The 18270-nt window shown below is 51.6% G+C and overlaps 2 protein-coding genes across 3 annotated transcripts in view; one reads left to right on the top strand and one right to left on the bottom strand.

Annotated features, from left to right (window-relative positions):
- The first annotated feature begins 225 nt into the window (after positions 1 to 225).
- On the top strand, positions 226 to 2470 carry PROCA1 (protein interacting with cyclin A1). Its single transcript, XM_010573933.1, has 5 exons — positions 226 to 391; positions 1201 to 1333; positions 1451 to 1585; positions 1661 to 1791; positions 2412 to 2470. Exons 1-5 carry the CDS (start codon positions 229 to 231, stop codon positions 2468 to 2470), a joined length of 621 nt encoding a protein of 206 aa, XP_010572235.1. The 5' UTR covers positions 226 to 228.
- A 950-nt stretch (positions 2471 to 3420) lies between these two features.
- SUPT6H (suppressor of Ty 6 homolog (S. cerevisiae)) overlaps positions 3421 to 18270 on the bottom strand; it is a 30619-nt gene continuing 15769 nt past the window's right edge. For both annotated transcript variants that reach the window (XM_010573639.1, XM_010573642.1), the window contains 21 exons: positions 17826 to 18021; positions 17346 to 17485; positions 17150 to 17267; positions 16428 to 16504; positions 16116 to 16251; positions 15564 to 15701; positions 15075 to 15242; positions 14419 to 14546; positions 13124 to 13331; positions 12508 to 12655; positions 12111 to 12253; positions 11202 to 11342; positions 9915 to 10110; positions 9542 to 9780; positions 9132 to 9245; positions 8507 to 8631; positions 7902 to 8014; positions 7414 to 7491; positions 7159 to 7325; positions 5575 to 5762; positions 3421 to 5393 (listed from right to left, as the gene is read on the bottom strand). In XM_010573639.1, the coding sequence (XP_010571941.1) occupies positions 5207 to 5393; positions 5575 to 5762; positions 7159 to 7325; positions 7414 to 7491; positions 7902 to 8014; positions 8507 to 8631; positions 9132 to 9245; positions 9542 to 9780; positions 9915 to 10110; positions 11202 to 11342; positions 12111 to 12253; positions 12508 to 12655; positions 13124 to 13331; positions 14419 to 14546; positions 15075 to 15242; positions 15564 to 15701; positions 16116 to 16251; positions 16428 to 16504; positions 17150 to 17267; positions 17346 to 17485; positions 17826 to 18021 (3148 nt within the window). In that variant the 3' untranslated portion in view covers positions 3421 to 5206. The remainder of the gene's footprint in view (positions 5394 to 5574; positions 5763 to 7158; positions 7326 to 7413; positions 7492 to 7901; positions 8015 to 8506; positions 8632 to 9131; positions 9246 to 9541; positions 9781 to 9914; positions 10111 to 11201; positions 11343 to 12110; positions 12254 to 12507; positions 12656 to 13123; positions 13332 to 14418; positions 14547 to 15074; positions 15243 to 15563; positions 15702 to 16115; positions 16252 to 16427; positions 16505 to 17149; positions 17268 to 17345; positions 17486 to 17825; positions 18022 to 18270) is intronic.

The following is an 18270-nucleotide window of genomic DNA, read 5'->3' as shown; positions in this document are numbered from 1 at the left end:
CGTCGGGGGCCGCTCCGGGGCCGGGGGCCGTGCGGGGGGCCGGGACGTCACGGGGCGGGAGCCTCGGGGCCGCCTCGTTACCGGCCCCCGGCACATCACCCCACCGGCTGCCACAGCAACGGGGCCCGGCCCCACCGGGAGCGGTAACCCCTCCGGGCAGCCGCTCACGGCAGCCCGGCTCGCCGGGCCCCTCCGTGCCGTGGTAGCCCCGCGGTGACCGGCGGTGCCATGGGAGTCCCGGGGCTGCTCTGCCGCCTCCTCCTCCTCCTCCTCCTGGCAGCCGGCCCCGGAGCGGCCCCGCCGGGACGGTCCCGCGCCCGCCGAGGGCTCACCTACCCCGGGACGCTGTGGTGCGGCGCGGGCAGCAACGCTGATGCTTACGAGCAGCTGGGTAAGGGCGGCGGGGCCGCTGCTACCTTTCCCTTCCCTTCCCTTCCCTTTCCTTCCCTTCCCTTCCCCTTCCCTCCCTTCCCTTCCCATTCCATCTCTTCCCTTCCCTTCTCTTCCCATTCCATCCCTTCCCTTCCCTTTCCCTTCCCTTCCCATTCCATCTCTTCCCTTCCCATTCCCTTCCCTTCCCATTCCATCTCTTCCCTTCCCTTCCCTTCCCTTCCCTTCCCATCCCATCCCCATGCTAGTTCAGTCCCTGTCTGTCCCAGTTCAGTCCACCCCAGTGCCAGTCCAGTCCCAGTTCGCCTCTGTCCACTCCCCATCACAGAGCTGACCCATCCTGGTCCCCACACTGGTCCCGTCATTGTTCCCATCATGGTGCTGGTCCAGTTCTGATCCACCGTCTGTCCCCAGCCTGATCCCTGGTCCATCCTGCTCCCATTCTGGTCTCCATCCCACTGCTGGTCCAACCTGGTCCACTCCCAGTCCCTGTGTTGATCCCAGCCTAGTCCCTCTCTTGGTCCTGGTCCAGTCCTGGTCCCCATCCTGATCCCAGCCTAGTCCCAGTCTCATCCCCACCGTGGTGCTGGTGCAGGCCCAGTCCCCATCCCAGGGCAAGCCTTGTCCCCATCCAAGTGCCGGTCCAGTCCCAGCCCCTACCCATCCCAGCCTGATCCCAGTCCTGTCTCAGTCCGATCCAACTCTGATCCCAATCTTAGCCCAGTGCAGCCCCGATCCCAGCCCCATCTAGCCCCAGCCCACGCGTGCAGGCCCCCCCAGCCCTGCCTGCACCCCGCGCCTTCCCTCCAGGGGAACACCGGGACACGGACCGGTGCTGCCGGGACCATGACCACTGCCAGCACGTCATCCACCCCTTCACCGCCCGCTATGGGTACCGCAACCTGCGCTGGCACACCATCAGCCACTGCGACTGTGACCGCAGGTGAGCGTCCCAGCACCCGACCGTGCCCCGCAGCATCCCTACATCCTGGGAGGGGGGTCCCAGCCCCTCTGGCAGCCCCCCCCGGCTCCTCCTCACCCCAGCTCTGCCCCACGGCAGGTTGAAGGAGTGCCTGCGGCAGGTGAACGACACAGCCTCGCGGGTGGTGGGCCAGGCCTTCTTCAACGTCATCCAGGTGCCCTGCTTCGAGTTCGCCTACAAGGAGGAGTGCGTGGAGCCCTACCTCTACGTCTGGTGAGTGCTCCCCACCACGGGGACCGGCACCCCTCCCCGGCCCCGCCGGGGCTCGCCTCACCCCGCTCTCTGCAGGTGCAAGGCGTACAACACGGTGGCCATCGCGGTGCCCAAGGAGCCGGTGCTGTATGAGTTCGGCGGGGAGCTGATCGACCGGGCAGCGAGGCCTCGGGGGGTCCCTCTGAGCCCCCCGTGGAGCAGCGCGGGTGGAGGAGCTGTCCCTGTGGAGCATCACGCGCCCGCCCGCCCGCTGTCCCGCCCCAAAGCAGCCAAGAAAGAGAGGAAGGGGAAGAAGAAAGATAAAAAGAAGGGAAAAGGTCTGAAAAAGAAAGGCCTTTCCAAAAACAGGGAGCCGAGCCATCCTGCAGCCGCTGCCCCCGCTCATCCCACTGTGGGGCAGGACCCCTGGGCCCCGCTGCCAGACTTGGGGGAAGCGGCCAATGCCATCCTGAGCGATGCCCCGGCCTGGGAGGGCTTGGGCAGGGACCCAGCGCTGGCCACCCCATCCTCGGTCCCCACCACCAGCGGGAAGAAGAGGAGGAAGGAGAGAAACAGAAAGAAGAGGCTGAAAAGCAAAGCTGAGGCAGAGCCTGCATGAGAGCTGGGGCCCTGACTCCCCCCTTGCAGGTCTTGGCTGTGTAATAAAGTTGGTCACTCGAGCAGATGGTGCAGCCTCGGCCCCATCTTCATGGGGGAGAAAGGATCACACCGTGGGATCCAGGGGCGATCCCGGGGCTGGTCCTGCTTGCGGGGCTGTGGGAGGGGAAGCACCCGGAGCCGGGTGGGTAGCGAGTGGGTTTGAGCTGTTCCTCACCGCTCCCACCAGCTCATGTCATCTTCCTGGGCATTGGGGACTGCGAGTTGCTGCTCTGGCTGGGGACATAGGTCCTGTCCCCATGCTGGCACAGGGCAGAGCCCTGATTTTATCTCCCCTGCTGCAGAGGGGTTGAGCTCCAGCTCCCCAGGGTTGTATTTCTCTGGAGGACCAGTTAATGAATCACACCACCCCAGCTCTCTCCTCTGCTTAACCCGCTGCCTTTTCCCAGTGCTCCCACGCCACCACTGACTCCTTCTCCAGCCCCCAGCAATGGCAGTGATGGTTGCGCTAGGAGGAACTGGGGCCTCATCCCTCCCCAGAGGCTCCTCAAATGCCATACAAGAGCTCTTTGGAGTGGGACAATAGAAGCTTTTCCAGCCCTGGGACAAAAGCAGATGCTGCCCTGGGGAGAGGCAGGGGCAGGGCAAGCTGCCTGTGTCCCTGCCTGGCAGATGGTGATCACAGCCCGACTTGTTCCCTTTGCCCATAACTGGGCTCCTATAGTGAAGACTTTGAGGGCAGAGCCCAGAGATAAGGCATTGCCACCAACTCCAGGAATGGGCTTCCGAGTGAGAAATGCAGCTGGACACAGTGGCCCCTCTCCTACCCGGTGAGGCCGGTAGAAAGACCTTCCTGCACCAGCACCAAATTCCAGAATTGGAAAAAGCTGGAGCAACGGGAGCTGAGTGCTGTCTCCTGTTTTGCCACGACACAGACTTGGGAGATCAGGCAGCACCGAGGCCCGGAGAGCAGAGATGCCCCATGCAACCCCTACTGTTCCCGGAGGATCATGTGGTGCAATCCCAAGTCCCCAAAATAAGAAATAAGCGGACCACAAGAGCCCAGGGGGAAATACCAAGGTTGTAGCGAGGCATCGCACACTCTCGAGCACTGCTAATGGGCGCAAAGTCCTTGCGGCGACCACAGCGTCATAGCAGGAAGCACAGACATGTGGCATGCAGGCAGTTTCCCAAAAGTAGAATTTTTATTGACGGTAAGGGAAAACTAAAAACAAAGACGGCCAAAAAGGAGAGCTGACAACACACAACTAGCCCCTCCCTGTACAGGTCCGACACATCCCTGGTAAGGAGCTGCTCCCAGTCAAATTCCTGTCATACAGATTTTGATAAAATAAAAAAATAGTGTAAGGTTAGTACACCTGCAACCTACAGCAGCCATGGGCCCCGGCGCATGGTCCTCCAGCCTGGCCTGCGCAGTTGCAGGGGAGGAACACGACTGTCAGCCCCCCAATACTGCTGAGGAGATGGCAAGGAAGCCAGGACCTGCATTTCTCTGTGGAAACAGCTTTGCTTTGTCTCCCGGGTTGCTGCCATTCTTCAGGAGCATTTACATGCAAAGAAGACCTTTGTTTCTTAAGATCTGCTGTTCTTGCTCATTTCCTAGCGAGAGGAGGCTAACCAGGAGCACTTGGAAGGAACAAAGACTCTGCTTCCATAGAAAATCCCTGCTAACAAAGCAGGAGAGAGGAAAGTGTGTGCAGCAGGAACTTTCCAGTTCAGAAATGGCTCTCAGTGCTGGCAGTCGCTTTGCAACACTGCAGTGGGCTGTTTCTGACATGACCGAAGCTATCTGCGCTACCTGCCCTCCTCCCTGGCCCCCCAGTACTTCTCCCAGCCAGAGAGACGTGGGCCTCCGAGCGGTGCCCCGGATGTCAGTGTGATGTCTCTATACAACGCATTCAGAACAAAACATTATTATCAGCTCAACAGAAATCAGCTTCTCTGTGAAAGTTTCAGCACACAGAGGGCAACTCCAAGCAACAAAGGAAGAAGGAGCATCGACTTTCACCACTGAACTCTGCTTCTAAGCAAATCCACTGCTAAGAGGAGAGGGCAGGCAGGCAGCACAGGGTGCAGGCAGAAAACCTCTCAACTAGCGTTCAGTAGAAACTATTTATTCACCCCTCTTGGTTACAACTGGGCAGGGTTAAGCGGATACGGAGGAGGATGCCATGCACTCCCAGCTGCTTTGCGTTCTCCACCATAGGAGCGGCTGCTCTTGCAGCATTTTAGCCCACGTCTGTCCTGCGCTCAGGAAAGCTGCCGTTGGCTGGCGTTTTGCTTCGCAGTCTGATTAAAAAAAATAATAATCAAAACTAAATAAATATTGTTCCAAAATAAGCCAGAGGAGAGAGCAAGCCTTTGGTACGACAGCTGCGTTCCTCTCCAGCAAGACCCCAAGCCCCGGAGCTGCTGTGCTAGACCCCTACGAACACAGCTGGGGGTTGGCACAGACTCCGCAGAGCCTGTTACGCATGAAAACATGGAGCAAACAACAACAGAAGCTTTTTGAGAACTCCGGTTTGCTTGTCACAACCCCCATGACTTTGTGCTCCCAGGACAAGAAGAGGTGACAGTCAGGGTTTGGGAGAATCCAAATGAAACAGGCTCACTCCAGGCCAATGGTCTGCACTTTCAGCTACGTTTGCTTCCTAGTCTTTGCGGTGAAAGCAGACTGCTGTACATGTACAAGGACAGACTCGTTTGACCTCATAATTACTTTGCCGAGCTTCCAAAGTGGTGAACCAGGGCCTGGAACACGGAGGCCGCTGCAGCTTCCCTTCCTATGATATATTTATATATATAGTATATGTGTTTAGACCAGCCGTGCCAAGTCTATTCATTTGCTCAGGTGCATGTCACCAAGAGTCATTTCCCACCATCTCACGACGTATAAAACAGGAGTTAATGTGGCTAAGGGAAGGGAAGTTGTTTTCAACTGTTCACTCTCCCTTCCCCTTCCTAGAGAAGGGTACGGAGGTTACGGGTCAGGTCCAGCACAGCCTATCGATCCATCTCATCCAGCAGCGGCGTGGCGTCCCCAGCGATGGACATGGGCGTGCTTTCGATCATGGGGCTGGGAGATGGGCGAGGAGTCAACCTCTGCTTCTGTTTCCTCCTTTCGGCCTCCTTCTCCTGGAGCCACTGCTCGGCCATCTTTCCCCAGTCGATCGCAGCGTGACTGTTGGTCCTGAAACAACACAGGCGGAAAGTGAGACATGCTAGCGGGAGAGCTTCCCTGCCCTCCCTCCACAAGGGTCCCATGCAGGAAGGTGCAAGGTAACCCCACCATGCTGGTTCCACAAAAATCAACAAAAGCAATCAAGACGGGACACAGATGGATCCATGTACCCAGCACCAGAGACACTCACTTTGGCTGCTGCCTCTGCCTGGAGCTGGACGATGGCTGCGACTGTGTCTGGGACTGGGTGGACTGGGGTGTGGTGTTGGCCTGGAGCTGGTATTGGGGCGTTGTAATTGGCTGGCTGGGGGTAGTGTAGGAGTAACTGGGGGTCATCAGAGGGGTGGCCACCGGTTGCTGTGCTGGAGTCGTGAAGACCTGCAGAGAGCAGATACTGTTAGGGGACAGAGGACAAACCCTGCTAGGCTGTGGGGAAGAGTTCTGGTGTGCTCTGCATTGCCCTACTCGCCCAGGAGGCTGGTGCATGTCTTTGCTGCACAGTCCCAGCCCTGCTGGAGCCCCTCATGTGGGCAAGGAGGTGTTTGCAGTGACCATTGCCCAGGGAATGGGGGGCTGCAGGGCAGAAGGAGCAACACCCTGCTGAGCACAGGACATTTGTTTCCCTGAGAGGCCCTGATCGCCCACCCAACGTGGGTCAGCAGGGCCACCACAGCCTGCCTTCCTTGTTCACCCCACACAGGGTACCAGGGGAGATGCTTAAGCCAAGCAAAGGTAAGGGCTGCAAAAGACAGGCACAAGAGACACTTCGGGCAAGCTAGCAGAAATGACGTCCTGCAGCAGGCATGAAGAACAGATGAATTCCTCCCCTGTGGGCTGCAGAGAAGGCACAGCAGCTCCCGAGATGGCTTCTTCCCCCATCCAAAGCTGGCTGGCTCACTATTTGTCCAGTGCAGCGCTTAGACTCTTTGCCTCCAAGTGTTCACCTCCCTTTTCCTTCAGATTGTCTTGATGATTAATACATTGGGTTATCCACAGTCCCTGCCTATCCCCAGCTCAGCATTTACTGTGCCAAACTCTGTGAAAGCCTCCCAAGGTGGTCTAAAAGAGGATCACTCCTCCCTGCAAGCCTTGTCTTGCAGCACCTCTTCATTAGGTCTTTCTAACAGCTGGGTGTGGTTTTTGTATCCAGGCACCTCAGTCCCTCTGCAGCTAGATTTAGCCTCCGTGTCAGCTGGTGAACTGGCAGTGCGGACTGGGAAGAGATAGGCACCAGCACACGAGGAAAGGCTTCAGTGTGAGCCAAAACTGTCCAATTCCATCTTATTCCCTGCAAAGCCTCTGGGTGTTCGGTCAGGCTGAGGTGTTCGCCTGCTGGTGCAGCTCAGAGATTAGCACGCTGAGCTGAAAAGCCCTGCAAACTCAGCGCATAGTTTCACAGCTAATCTCTTCCACTGGCAGCTCACGTTGCCAATTCAGGGGCACAATCAGAAGGCTGTGTGCCCTCACCGCTGGATCCCGCCTCTCCACCCTGCCACATTCCTTGGGGGCCAGACCAATTTGCTACTTGCTTCAACTCTCCCCAGAGCAGGGCTGTATTACATGCCCCATTTCCTCAGCCACAGGAGGCAAGAAGAAACACAGTCCAAGAATCCAGCCAGGCTCCCCTGTGCAGCACCATGGGTACACAACTAGGACTGGATGGTCCCAGGCAATGAGTAACTCCTTAGGGTTACTTAAAGCCCCCATGGGATGGTTTCTAGCAGCAAGGAAAAGCCACGCAGCACCTCCTGTCAGAAACTTAAGTGACACCTACATGGTAAGCGCTGCCGCCGCCTCCGCTGCCTCCATAGCCGTACTGACTGGATGCCCACTGAGCAGGGGTGGCATTTGGGTTCTGTCCCTGTCCTGTCACAGCAGCGATGGCACTGAACATCTGGGAAGTCATGTTCTGCGGTAGAGCGTTCACTGCACGGGTCAGGTCTGCAAGGAAGACCCATCACGTTAGACAAAGTGGAGCCTGGAGAAGGAGCTTTCATCCCAATTCCAACCAGCAAAGGCCTGCACTGACCTGCCAGGTTAATGTTAGCTGGAGTAGCATTAATGGAGGCTGGAGTCCTGGTCCGACTGCTACTGCTGGGGGTAATACCTGTATAACACACAAACCAAGAGAGATAGATTAGTTCTCCTAGAAGAGCAGTTATTGACCTGAAACTCAGGATTTGAAAAAATGCAGGCAACACTTGTACTGGCAAGATGCTATGTTACCACGGAATGGTGTGTGCAGGCTTGTATGGTGGGGTAGGCTAAGGGAGAGGAAAGGGACAAGCCCAGCCTTTGCTGCATGGCCTGCTTGGCTGAAAGATTAACTCTCAGGAGAGCTCTCAGTAGGTCCATGGAAGCCAAACACTTGAGTGTTGCTTTGAAACTTCCTACATATAGAAAATCCTAGGACACATTTCAGGGACAAAGAACATGACATTGTCCTTTAATAACTGTCCCTATTGTGTGACACCCAGGAAACAAACAGCTGAGGCACTCAGGTTTTGCGGTGCTCACCTGGAACAGGGTCCTGATAATGATCCTTAAACCATCGGAAGAGTCCATTCACAGTAGGGAAGACCTGGCCCCGGTAGCGGAATCCTTCTGGCGTCACTGTCACATACTCTATCCTGTGAGAAGCAGTGAATGCAGGAAAGCACAAGAGATCACAGGCTGCTTCAGAGCCATACCTGCCGCTGTACAGCACCCTCACAGTAACAGGTCACAGTCAGAACAGGCATGGCCTACAAACTCTGGCAATGGCCGTACTGATAATGAACAGATAGACCTACCCAAGACACTTTCATTTTATTTTCAAACAATTGCTCCAAAATACCATGCCTTTCCATGCAAAATCTATCAATCATTGCCTATACTCCTGTGACATCCCCAGCACAGGGCAGTACTGCTTGTAGCAGCCAGCTAGTTAGAAACACAGGAGTCTCCTGAGTGAGATTTACTGCTAGACATGGGTCCTCTACTGTCACGAGGCCAAACCCTGGGTAAAGGGAGGGATGACTTATGGGGATACTGACAGAGCTAGAATCAAAACTAGCAGCAATAAGCTGAGGTGTGGTACTGGCAGTACTCAGCTGCAGATGCTGGGCTTCCCTCTCACTTACCTTGGTTTGCCTCGAGGCTGATATCCCAAGAGGAATTTGCCAGGTAGATCTTTACAGGCACTGATAAAGTAGGGAATAAATGTTGGCTTCTCTTTCTTGGTCTTTATCAGCAGCTCTTCCAGCTTCTAATTAGAGAGAGAAAGAAGAGAAATGCTCAAGGAGAGCCTACATTTTCAGCAACACGCAGAGCCTATGGCTATCTCCCTCCATGTTGTGGTTAGCCCTTTTCCCCCCCCAAGCCCTGATGTTAGCAATCCAACAAGGACCACCAACTGCACCATTTCTGCACAGGGTTGGTGCACAAATGTCACCAGATCACAAAAAGCCAGTTACTCTCCTTTCAGTGATATTTGCTGAAAGGGCAACCCTTTGCTGCTCTGGCACACCGCTCTAGCACACAATACTCCCATTTGTCTCCTAACTCCACTGCTCCCAGACAAAATCCCCGCGAGACCTACAGCTGGAAAGTGACTGCCAAGCCTCAAGATACAAGAAGATCAGAGAGCTCACTCCAGCAGCAGCTCAGGCCAGACAGAAAGAGTTTAAGACCTGTCCTGCGGCAAAGAAATTTATATAATGCTCCTACATCTCCTACAGAAGCTACCACATCTCAGGACAGGCTTACCTTCTTGTCTCCACCGTTGCAGTCCTGATAGTATTTGTGATTCAACAGGTCTCTGGCAAAAGAAGCCATTGGCTGGACATAGCGTGCAACAATTTCATCCAGGTCTTCAAATTCCTTTGAACAAAACACATTTAAAGAGGTATTTAGGGTGCACGATGAGGAACTCTTATTCTAGTATACAGCTCTCAGCCATACAGTCTGCACAGCAAGGCTGGATGCTTTGAGGGGAAAAAAATAAAAATGGAGCGCCGAGTATTGTCCAAGAATCTGGAGAACTGCAACGGAAGTAACTCTCCAACAGTCTGAAAGCAGCTGCAAGGACAGAAAGGATGTGCCAGCCTGTCCCTGCCAAACAGGTGCTTCTGCTTCCCCACCAACTCCTTCCCAGGCATGCTCTGCAGGGCTCTTACCTCTGTGTTAATCCAAAGCGTGGAGCCCAGGCTAAAGGCATTCTCCTTGCCCTCTTCTCGGACATCCACATGCTGGTAAATCCCATCGTTCACCTTCCAGGTGACAGTCAGGTGGTTCTCCCCTTTGCTACTTGGCCGAATAATCACATCCCCTTGGTCCATAGTCTCCATCATCTTCTCTGCTTGCTTGAAGCTAATGTTGTGGAATGATGGGTGAGCAATCACTCTCTTGATGTACGCTAGGGGACAAAGTGGAGTGTTTAGGCTTCCAAGAGGAACTGCTTTATTGGAATTATATGTCTAATTGGGCTTATTCTCCTGAAGCGCCCTGGGAAGGCTGGCATTACAAGGGAGAGAAAAATTAGAGACTCACTTGTCCGCTGCTGCTTTCTTTTCAGGTCTTCTTCCTGTTTGTGATCTGCTGCCTCAGAGTCAAAGTCGTAGTAGGTGTCTTTAGGCAGTTTCCACTCATTGTTCTTATCCATCAGGTCTGAGGTCCTGCAGGTCAGGTCTGCGCTGAACTTCTCAATGTCAATCTTCATAATCCTGCAGTGAACAGTCATTCCCACCTACAAGAAAGGGGCAGGAAAAGCTGATCAGTGGGTTTGGCTGATACGCCAACCTCCCTGCGCTACAGAGCAATCTGTGTGGGGTCACGCTGACAATAAGGAGGTACAAATTACCTCACCTACTTCAGACTGATACAACCTTTAAAAGGGATCATTCCATACGAAACAAAAAACAACTGATCCCCAAGTTGACTAGAATCAAAAGGGATTAAAGGAAAACAGGCAGTTGTCCAGCATGTCTACTACCTATGCCCCATAACACACAGAAAACTGCATGTCTGGAGGCTGAGGACAATTAAGTTTGCTATTTTACTTATCTTTAACAACGGGAGCAGCAAAACTGGACTTCAAGATGTGCGAGAAAGCAGTTAAGTCTGTTCAGAAACAGAGTGGAAGGCACCCAAAGGACTGCCCTAATAAAATGGGAAACAGAAAATTCCACCACAAAAACCGCAATGTCTTAGTCCAGTTAACCGTGCTGAAGTTAATGACTCTTTAAAGAAATGCTAAGAAACCTCTGAGCTTACAGGATTATCAATCACCTGCATGGGCTGTCTGGGCAACCCCAAAGGACAGAAAAGATGTTAAACCTCTATTTTATCATGTGATAAAAATATGCGATTCTGTTTCTTTCGGAACACCAATCCCTCTCCTGAGCAAGACCAGTAACTGATGACCTCCACAAATGAACTAAGACAGAAGAAAAAGCTATGAGAGAGGGAAAGTGACCTTTGCATATCTAACAGCAGTTCCATGAACTCTTTAGAAAGTCAGAAACAAAGGGCAGCTCTGCATTAGAATGCCTTCTGGTCTCCTAAACCCAGACTTTAGCCAGACTATAATAAATCCTCCTGTAGTGCAACATGTTAACTGATTAACATGGTTCCCACCAGCTGCCAAGAGAGATTTGCACTGTGGGAGAACAACACTAACCAGAACCTGAACTCGCTGCTGATTTAAAGTCCTTAAATAAAAATAAGGTTTGAAAAGTCATTAGGTAACAGTGTTATTAACCAAACTCTGAATCTTTGGTATCGGCTCCATGCTCTTCCAGCTCTTGCTGGTTATGTGGAAATCCACTGCTTTCATACCTTCACTCTTTCTTCTGGCCGCTTGACTACCTTGTCACTAAGAAATTTTGTTGGGATGAAGCCAGCGACACCATTATCCAGACGTGTCTTCACTCCGATGGCCTGACCTGGGCAGGAACCGCTGTCAAAGTGGTTCCAAACCTTGAGCAAGGCAAAAGTAAAAGTCATTCAGCATGGAAACAAAATAGCCCTGGCAGCTCACACTCAAACCAGTCTAAAAGCTGTGTCAGCAAAGTGGTGCTGCCAGCAGAAACATGTGGAAGGGCAGGGGACAGAGGACTTCAGTGAATGCTACCCAGTAACACAGTATTCCTACTTCAGTTCTGCTCAACTTATGGGGCTTTGTAACCAGGAAGGTCAGAACATTTTTAGATCCTGAACACAAGCCTGCAGCTAGGGCTGGTTTCTAATGAACGCTATAGGGTTTTAAAGTCATGGATTACCAAGGCTGGAATTCAGCAGTGTTTAGAAGAGACCTAAAGTACAGCTGCATTAAGCAGCAGGGAGTCCAGATAAGTTCTTAATTGAGAAGGTGGTAGAACAACCTTCTGTTCTCAGTGTCACGGGCAGCTTCTCTGCATAAAACACAATCCTAGACCACAAACAAGCCTGCTTTATGTATTTGCAAAGAACTGGTCAGCTTAGCTCCAGGTCCATTTCACTCCTAGCCCTGTTCACTAACATCCATAATGTAGTCATAAAGGACCTGTCAAATCGATACTGAAGCAGTTAGTCAAAAGTGGAACAGATTATATTTGCAGCCAAAGGCCACATTCAGTTTGGGATCCTGGGGCACTGCAGGCACAATCTGGGCTGTGATACCTTGTCTCCCAAGAACCTACAAAACACTCAAGCCTGCTGACAGCAGACTCCTGACAAAGGCAGGCCCATTAGGAGAAGCAGCCCCACCTCGCTGAGCTCTGGAAAGTTATCCTGCTGACAGAAAGGACACTGCCAAAGGCCAGTTTCATCATTCCGTATTGCCTGGTCATAGCTTTCTCCTTGTGGCCGCCTGTGGGCTATCCCAGTCACATTGCAGATGATCATTTTACCTGTGGTGTGGTGGGAGAGAAGGAAAGAATGAAAAACTTAAAGCCAACTGCCAGGCTGGGCAGTTCCCTTGACCTAAGGTAGTTGTGCATGAAAATGTTAGGATACTACCCAGGTACTTGAAAAGCTGCTTCACGTACATGCAACCGTAGCACCATCCCAACATCACGCTCACCAAGATCCCCCTCTGCCCCACCTTTACACATCCTAAGTCAACTTAGGATGACAGAAACCAGGGATGTAAATGGGGATGTACCTATATAAAAAGTCTCTGGAGTTTCTTTGGTCAGCATATTGAAGACCTCTTCTGTGTTTGGAGAACGGTATGGGGTTCTCAGGTCCTTGTACCTGCAGCTTAGCTCAGCTCGAATGTCATATAAAGTGATATGCTTGTCACCGTAGCCCTGTGTGGTATTCAAAGGTTATAAAGCCATGAGCAGCAGGAAGGAGGCGAGTAGGGAATCCAGTGTAAGTTATGAAAAAACTCAAGGAACTTATCAAACAGCAAATTTAAAAGAGAGGAATGTACAGGGTACCATCAAACTGTAGAACTCAGTCACAGGATGTTGAAGAGGTCAAAAGTACCAATACATTCAGAAAAAAGTTAGATAATTTCAGGGAGAACGGCTTAAACGGTCTAATTGCTGTCTCCTGCCTCCTTCCTCCCTCTGCCCCAAGTGCACATTCTGTAACCGTTTACTACATGCCATTGTCAGACACTGAATACTCATCATGGCTGTTCATACATTTTACAACGGCAACAGCTAAATGCTCAGCTCCTAAAAAGGATAAGGGTCACCAGCTATAAAACTTAAGAAACTGAGCTGGACAGCAAAGCTTCTGTTTTTCAGCACCAGGAACCCTCAGTGCACCTGTCTTTCCAGTTCTTCAGCAAAGGCATCAAGATCCAGGTCTTTCAGACGCTCAGGGTTTTCTAAGATCTCCTCTAGAGCTCCTGCAGGATTAGCATCCTCTGCCGACTCATCGTATTCTAAGGCATCCACTGCCATTTTTCTTGCCCATTCATAGGTTTCAGGATGGACCCTAGACCCATCTAGGACTTCGATGTAGGAATCAGTACTGAAATAAAACCAAAGCAATGTTCAGATAAGGACTCTGCAGGGTTCAAAATCACCTCCTCCAGCTCAGTAATAAAGCACACTGTTGGCTGTGTGGCTGCTTTGCCACAGTTGACCTCCATGGAACAAACTACTCTAAAAAAGGACACAGTGAATTCTTCAGTGCTAAATCAACAGGAGCCAGGGCAAGACGTGACAAATTCCAGTCTGCAGCTCCTGCACTGCAAAGATACAGCCAGGCATTTTGGATGCTAGGTAGATTTGATCACTCTATGTACTATAGCTACTCTATGAGCACACAGCTCTCTACAGTTTCTCTCCTCATACAAATTAAGTGTTGCCAACTGGCAGTGCAGCCATCTGCATCTAGCTCTTTGGATGAGTCTACACTTTGCCCCCTGCATCTCTGGGACTTGTATCCTGCAAGAACCAGGGACCTAGTGGGGTTGCATCACTCAGTGTAAGGATTCAGCTGGGTGTCCTTTCTCAGACATGCTTTTCAAAGGCAAAAAGCATACTGTGCCAAACCTAGAGAAAGGACGTTTCCAACAAGTGACCTTTCTGTGCAAAGCAGTCAGAGATTTAGAAACTAGTATCGCTGTCTTCCAAACACCTCTCTCTTGTTTAGTTACCAGTAACCTAGTGGTCTACAAACTTCCCAGTATTGCTACTAGTTTAAGAGGAAGCTAAATTGCCAAGTTATGCCTCAAGTTTGAAACTTTAGAAAAATAAAATACTGATGGTGGGACTAGGCAGAAACTAAGCAAAAGTGCACAGGGGTTACTGACAGACACGCACGACGACTATGTTGGGGAACAACTGTTTTCAGTTTAGTTCCTCTTGATCACAAAGGGTCTTTCAAGCCATAGCAAGCTATATAATTAATGTTCTGCAGCTTGCACCGCTGTGTGAATTTAGCTGCCCTTAAGACTCAGATTAATAACCAGCAATACCTGAACTTGGCCAGTGATCAGAGGGGCCACACATAAACTTCTGGGAACATGGATTCCACAGAATATGATTGCTTCAGCCTGTCACTCATGCTAACTCCATGCCCTGTACAACATTGAATGCAACCCAATACCCACCTATCGCCCAGCGATGCTGTGTCAATTTTGATAAAGCCGGCACAGTTGATAAACACCTTGGGTCCCATGTGACACATCGTAACCAGCTGGGTCCTGTTCTCCAGACGTGTGTTGTTTTGTTTTAAGATCTGCAGAAAGGTAATAGTATAAGCCTTGGTATTCAAACACAAGGGTTCTCCAGGAAAAGCAGAGGACTCACACTGGACACTGCAGTGTTCAAAGCATCTGACACAATTGAGCCCATCACAACTCATAAGTTGTTGCCCCCTGCCCGTGTCTCAATGTTGTATGAGAGGAGATGACTCCACATGGAACGCCTCCAACTCTCAGGAAAAGCATTGGCTTTTTGCCTTGTGTTTTCTACAGTATGGAGGCGTCTTGATACAGTAACAGCACATCCGTTCCTGTGGGTTCAGAAGCTAGCTAGGATTGACAGATCTGCTGAGTTGCTTGGGTCTATCAAGGACGTAAGTCCATGCACATCTTTGGGGTTAGGCGCAGTGAGATAATACATACTAAAACACACGTCAACGAAGCTGTCAGCTGCATCTGGCACACGGGACCCTGACTCATCTCGTGACAGCACTGCCATCAGGCCAACTCACACATTATTGGTGATGCACAGTTTTTGTAGGCAGGGACAGAAGCCTTCTTACCTTTAGCAGATGAGTGCCTTTGCGTGGTCCCAGGCCACACACATACTGCAGCAAAGCCTGGCTGTGAGGGTGAGCAATCGCCCGATTGACATCCACTCCCACCTCATTCACACGGTTTATGAATTCGCAGTAGAGGGCATTCAGCAGTTCCTCCTTCACCACGTGCTCCTGACAGAAAGGAGAGGCGTTAGCCTCGCACGGAGATGCGCACAACACTTTGCCATAAGCAAGCTGAGCCAAACCCAACACACTGGCTCTCAGGAGCTGTACTGCACCTCAGAGTTACCCCTGAGAGCAGCCTAAAGGCAGCAGGCAGGTGAGCTAAAGGAGGCAAAAAAAGGTGCTGTATAGCCCGAATATGGCATAGAACAGGCAGAACTTGCACCAGTTCAATTTGGAATACTTTTCTTTGACAGCAAACTGTCCCAGGCCACTTTCTCTTGCAGAGAAGGATCTTCCTTGGCCAAGGATCTCACACGGAAAAGTTACCTGCAGAGGGTGGAGTTTCAGGCAGAGAATATCCTCATCGGAGCTGCAGACCTGGGCAAACTCTATGAGGGGGTCCTGAATACGGCGAGCAAGGGAAACGGCTTGACGCAGCAAAGGTGGGTAATCCCGGAACTCATTCTGCAAGAGGCCAGAGAATCAGGGAAAAGCCTGATGGTGTTTTCATACTTTGTAGCACAAGCAGCAAACACACATCAGACAGGGACTGGAACAAGGGAAGCATTTGGTGCTTGGGGCAAAGAGAGCTGAGGTTAAAGGCTCCCAGGAGCTCTGCTGCAACTAGGAGTGAAACAACCTCACTCACTCAGCTGAGCAAGATTGATTTCAGACTACATCAATATCTACTTTGTACCTCTGCTGGTGCTGATCTCTTCAGGGAAGCCTAAATAAGATGTTTTGCCTTGATCCAAAGATCAGTACGTCACTGTCTAGATGGATCACATGAGGCAGCCAATGACGCAAGGCAGCACAACAAATGGAGGATGACACAGCATGAATGAGTGACAGACTAAGCTGGAATAACAGAAGGTTCACCTCAGACTTCTTGCTGTTCATGTAGAGGATAGCCAGTTCATTGTCCACCAGCTCCACTCCGATAGAGGACAGCTGCTGCCCTTGATCCAGCTCATGAACAATTCTCTTTACATCCTCCATCAGCATCTGAGCATCCCTAGGGACAGATGGCCAAGGGGATTGAGGGGAGAGCGCAAAGCTGGGTCCTGGAATCACTTAGGGAGATAACCTCAACGGGTTACCTCACATCACAGACAGAAACAGTGAAATGTGGACAGGCATGAGGAAAGGACTGCAAAGAGACTGGGAAGTGGAAGGAACACAAAGACTGACCTGTTCTCCCCTGCAATTGTCACCACGTGAGGCTTCTTGTTCAGGAGAAATTTTTTCAAGGTTTCAATATCCTGAGCCTGGAAAGAGAAGTGAGACAGGTCAGAAAAGCTAGATGGTTTCTGTACGGAGCTAGCTACCAGTCCTGGGTTCCTATTTCACAGGGCAAATCCTCCCCCACTGTCACCCTGATCTGCCACCATGACATGAACATGGCTAAACATCTTTTCCACAGGCTGGGTTTGCAGCTCCTCACCACTGTAAGTACAAACAGGAAAGAAAGCTCTGCAGTGGAAAGACTGATGGCATCACTCTCTGGTGTTACAGGAAATCAGTCCAAGTAGGCAGTGGAAGTCAAAAGCCTGCCCCAAGCTCCAGTAGGTCCCACAGCCTCTCGCTATTATAATGTGATCAGGGAAAGGGGAGAAAAATTCTGTAGCTGCAACCACTGAAACTCACAAACCCCCAACCAGCAGAACTCAGGAATGGCAAGGCCCTGCCACTCCCCGTAAGAGGAGCAGAAGAGATGAATTGGAATCTAACTGGAAGCAACTGTTCTGCCAGAATAGTTATAGGGTGGGAAAAAGGCAGTATTCTTGCACGCAAGAGTGACAAGGCCTGAGCTGCCTTCAGGCTGACTATTCCTCTCCAGCCCGCAGTGGATTGCACGGTGCCAAAAGCAATGTGCAGACATTCATCTCGACAATAGCTGCACCAAGGTTTACCTTCTTTTCCCTCTCTTCCTCACGCCAGGCGTTCCTTCTCTTTGTGAAATGTGGCAGTCGGAGGAAGTCTGTAACCTCACCCTCTCCATTAACAAGGGCGCAAAACACGGGATGGTCCCTGCAAAACAGAGATCGCTCAGACATGGGGGACTGCTAAAGCTGTACATGGATCCAGAGGCAATTCCTTTCCTCCTACCTGGCTGAGGAAAATGCAATGCCTAGCACCCGAATCCCCTTCCCTTGGTTCTCATCCATGAAATCATCGTCTTCCTCCACTTGCTGATCAGGACGGTATGAAGCTACTTTTAACCAGTTGTACAGTTTCCGGCTGCAAGCCTGGTAGAACAGAGAAGGGGAGAGAGGAGTGAGAAAATCCACTGCAGGTGCTTTGGCATAGCCCTTCTCCAGAAGGAAGGTCATGCTCAAGGCAGCAAGACAGTATATTCTGCCAGGACTGGGACGAGGTCTCCAGTACCATGGAGCCCATCTTCCCTCCCACCGAGATACTTGCTTTTCTCTCCATCCTTGGGAAAGAAAAAGACTCAAACCCCTGCCTGCTGCCTCCTCCTTCCCAAGAGCCTGTGTACGGCCTGTCAGCAGCTATCCCCAGCATGCTGCAGGACTGTTAGCATTTGTAACCCAGCTCTGACTCAAACCCACCTGTCCCCCATCTTACCTTGAGGACGTACTCCTTGGCCTCCACCAACAGCTTGTTCTTCAACTCTTTAGCCATCTGCACGTAGAGGAACTGGTTGAGGGACCGCTCAATGGCCATCGTACGCTGCCGATTCCACTCTTGCACCTGGTGGCTGAACTCATCCCGATAATAGAACTGTTTGATTTCCTCAAAGTATGTCTGGTCGCTACCGTAACTGCAAGAAATGAGAGGAGGAGATACAGAACGGCTCCAAACACCTGCTTTGACATCACTGGCAGATTCCTGCACAGGGATGCAATAGCAGCACCTCAGACTCAGGAAGCTGCCTGGAAAATTTAGTCAAAAGCCAGTCCTCCCATCAAACACTCCTTTAGCTGCAAAAGCGGCGTTGCTAGACAGATAGCAGCTGAATGCCACGCTGGCAGCACAGACAGGCCTGATCGGTGCAACACGGGGCAGCCCA

This window comes from Haliaeetus leucocephalus, unplaced genomic scaffold, assembly GCF_000737465.1.
Source record: "Haliaeetus leucocephalus isolate CR32 unplaced genomic scaffold, Haliaeetus_leucocephalus-4.0 Scaffold395, whole genome shotgun sequence".
Taxonomy (NCBI): domain Eukaryota; kingdom Metazoa; phylum Chordata; class Aves; order Accipitriformes; family Accipitridae; genus Haliaeetus; species Haliaeetus leucocephalus.
Note: the sequence above shows the minus strand (reverse complement) of the source record. Positions and strands in the feature narration are given on the sequence as shown.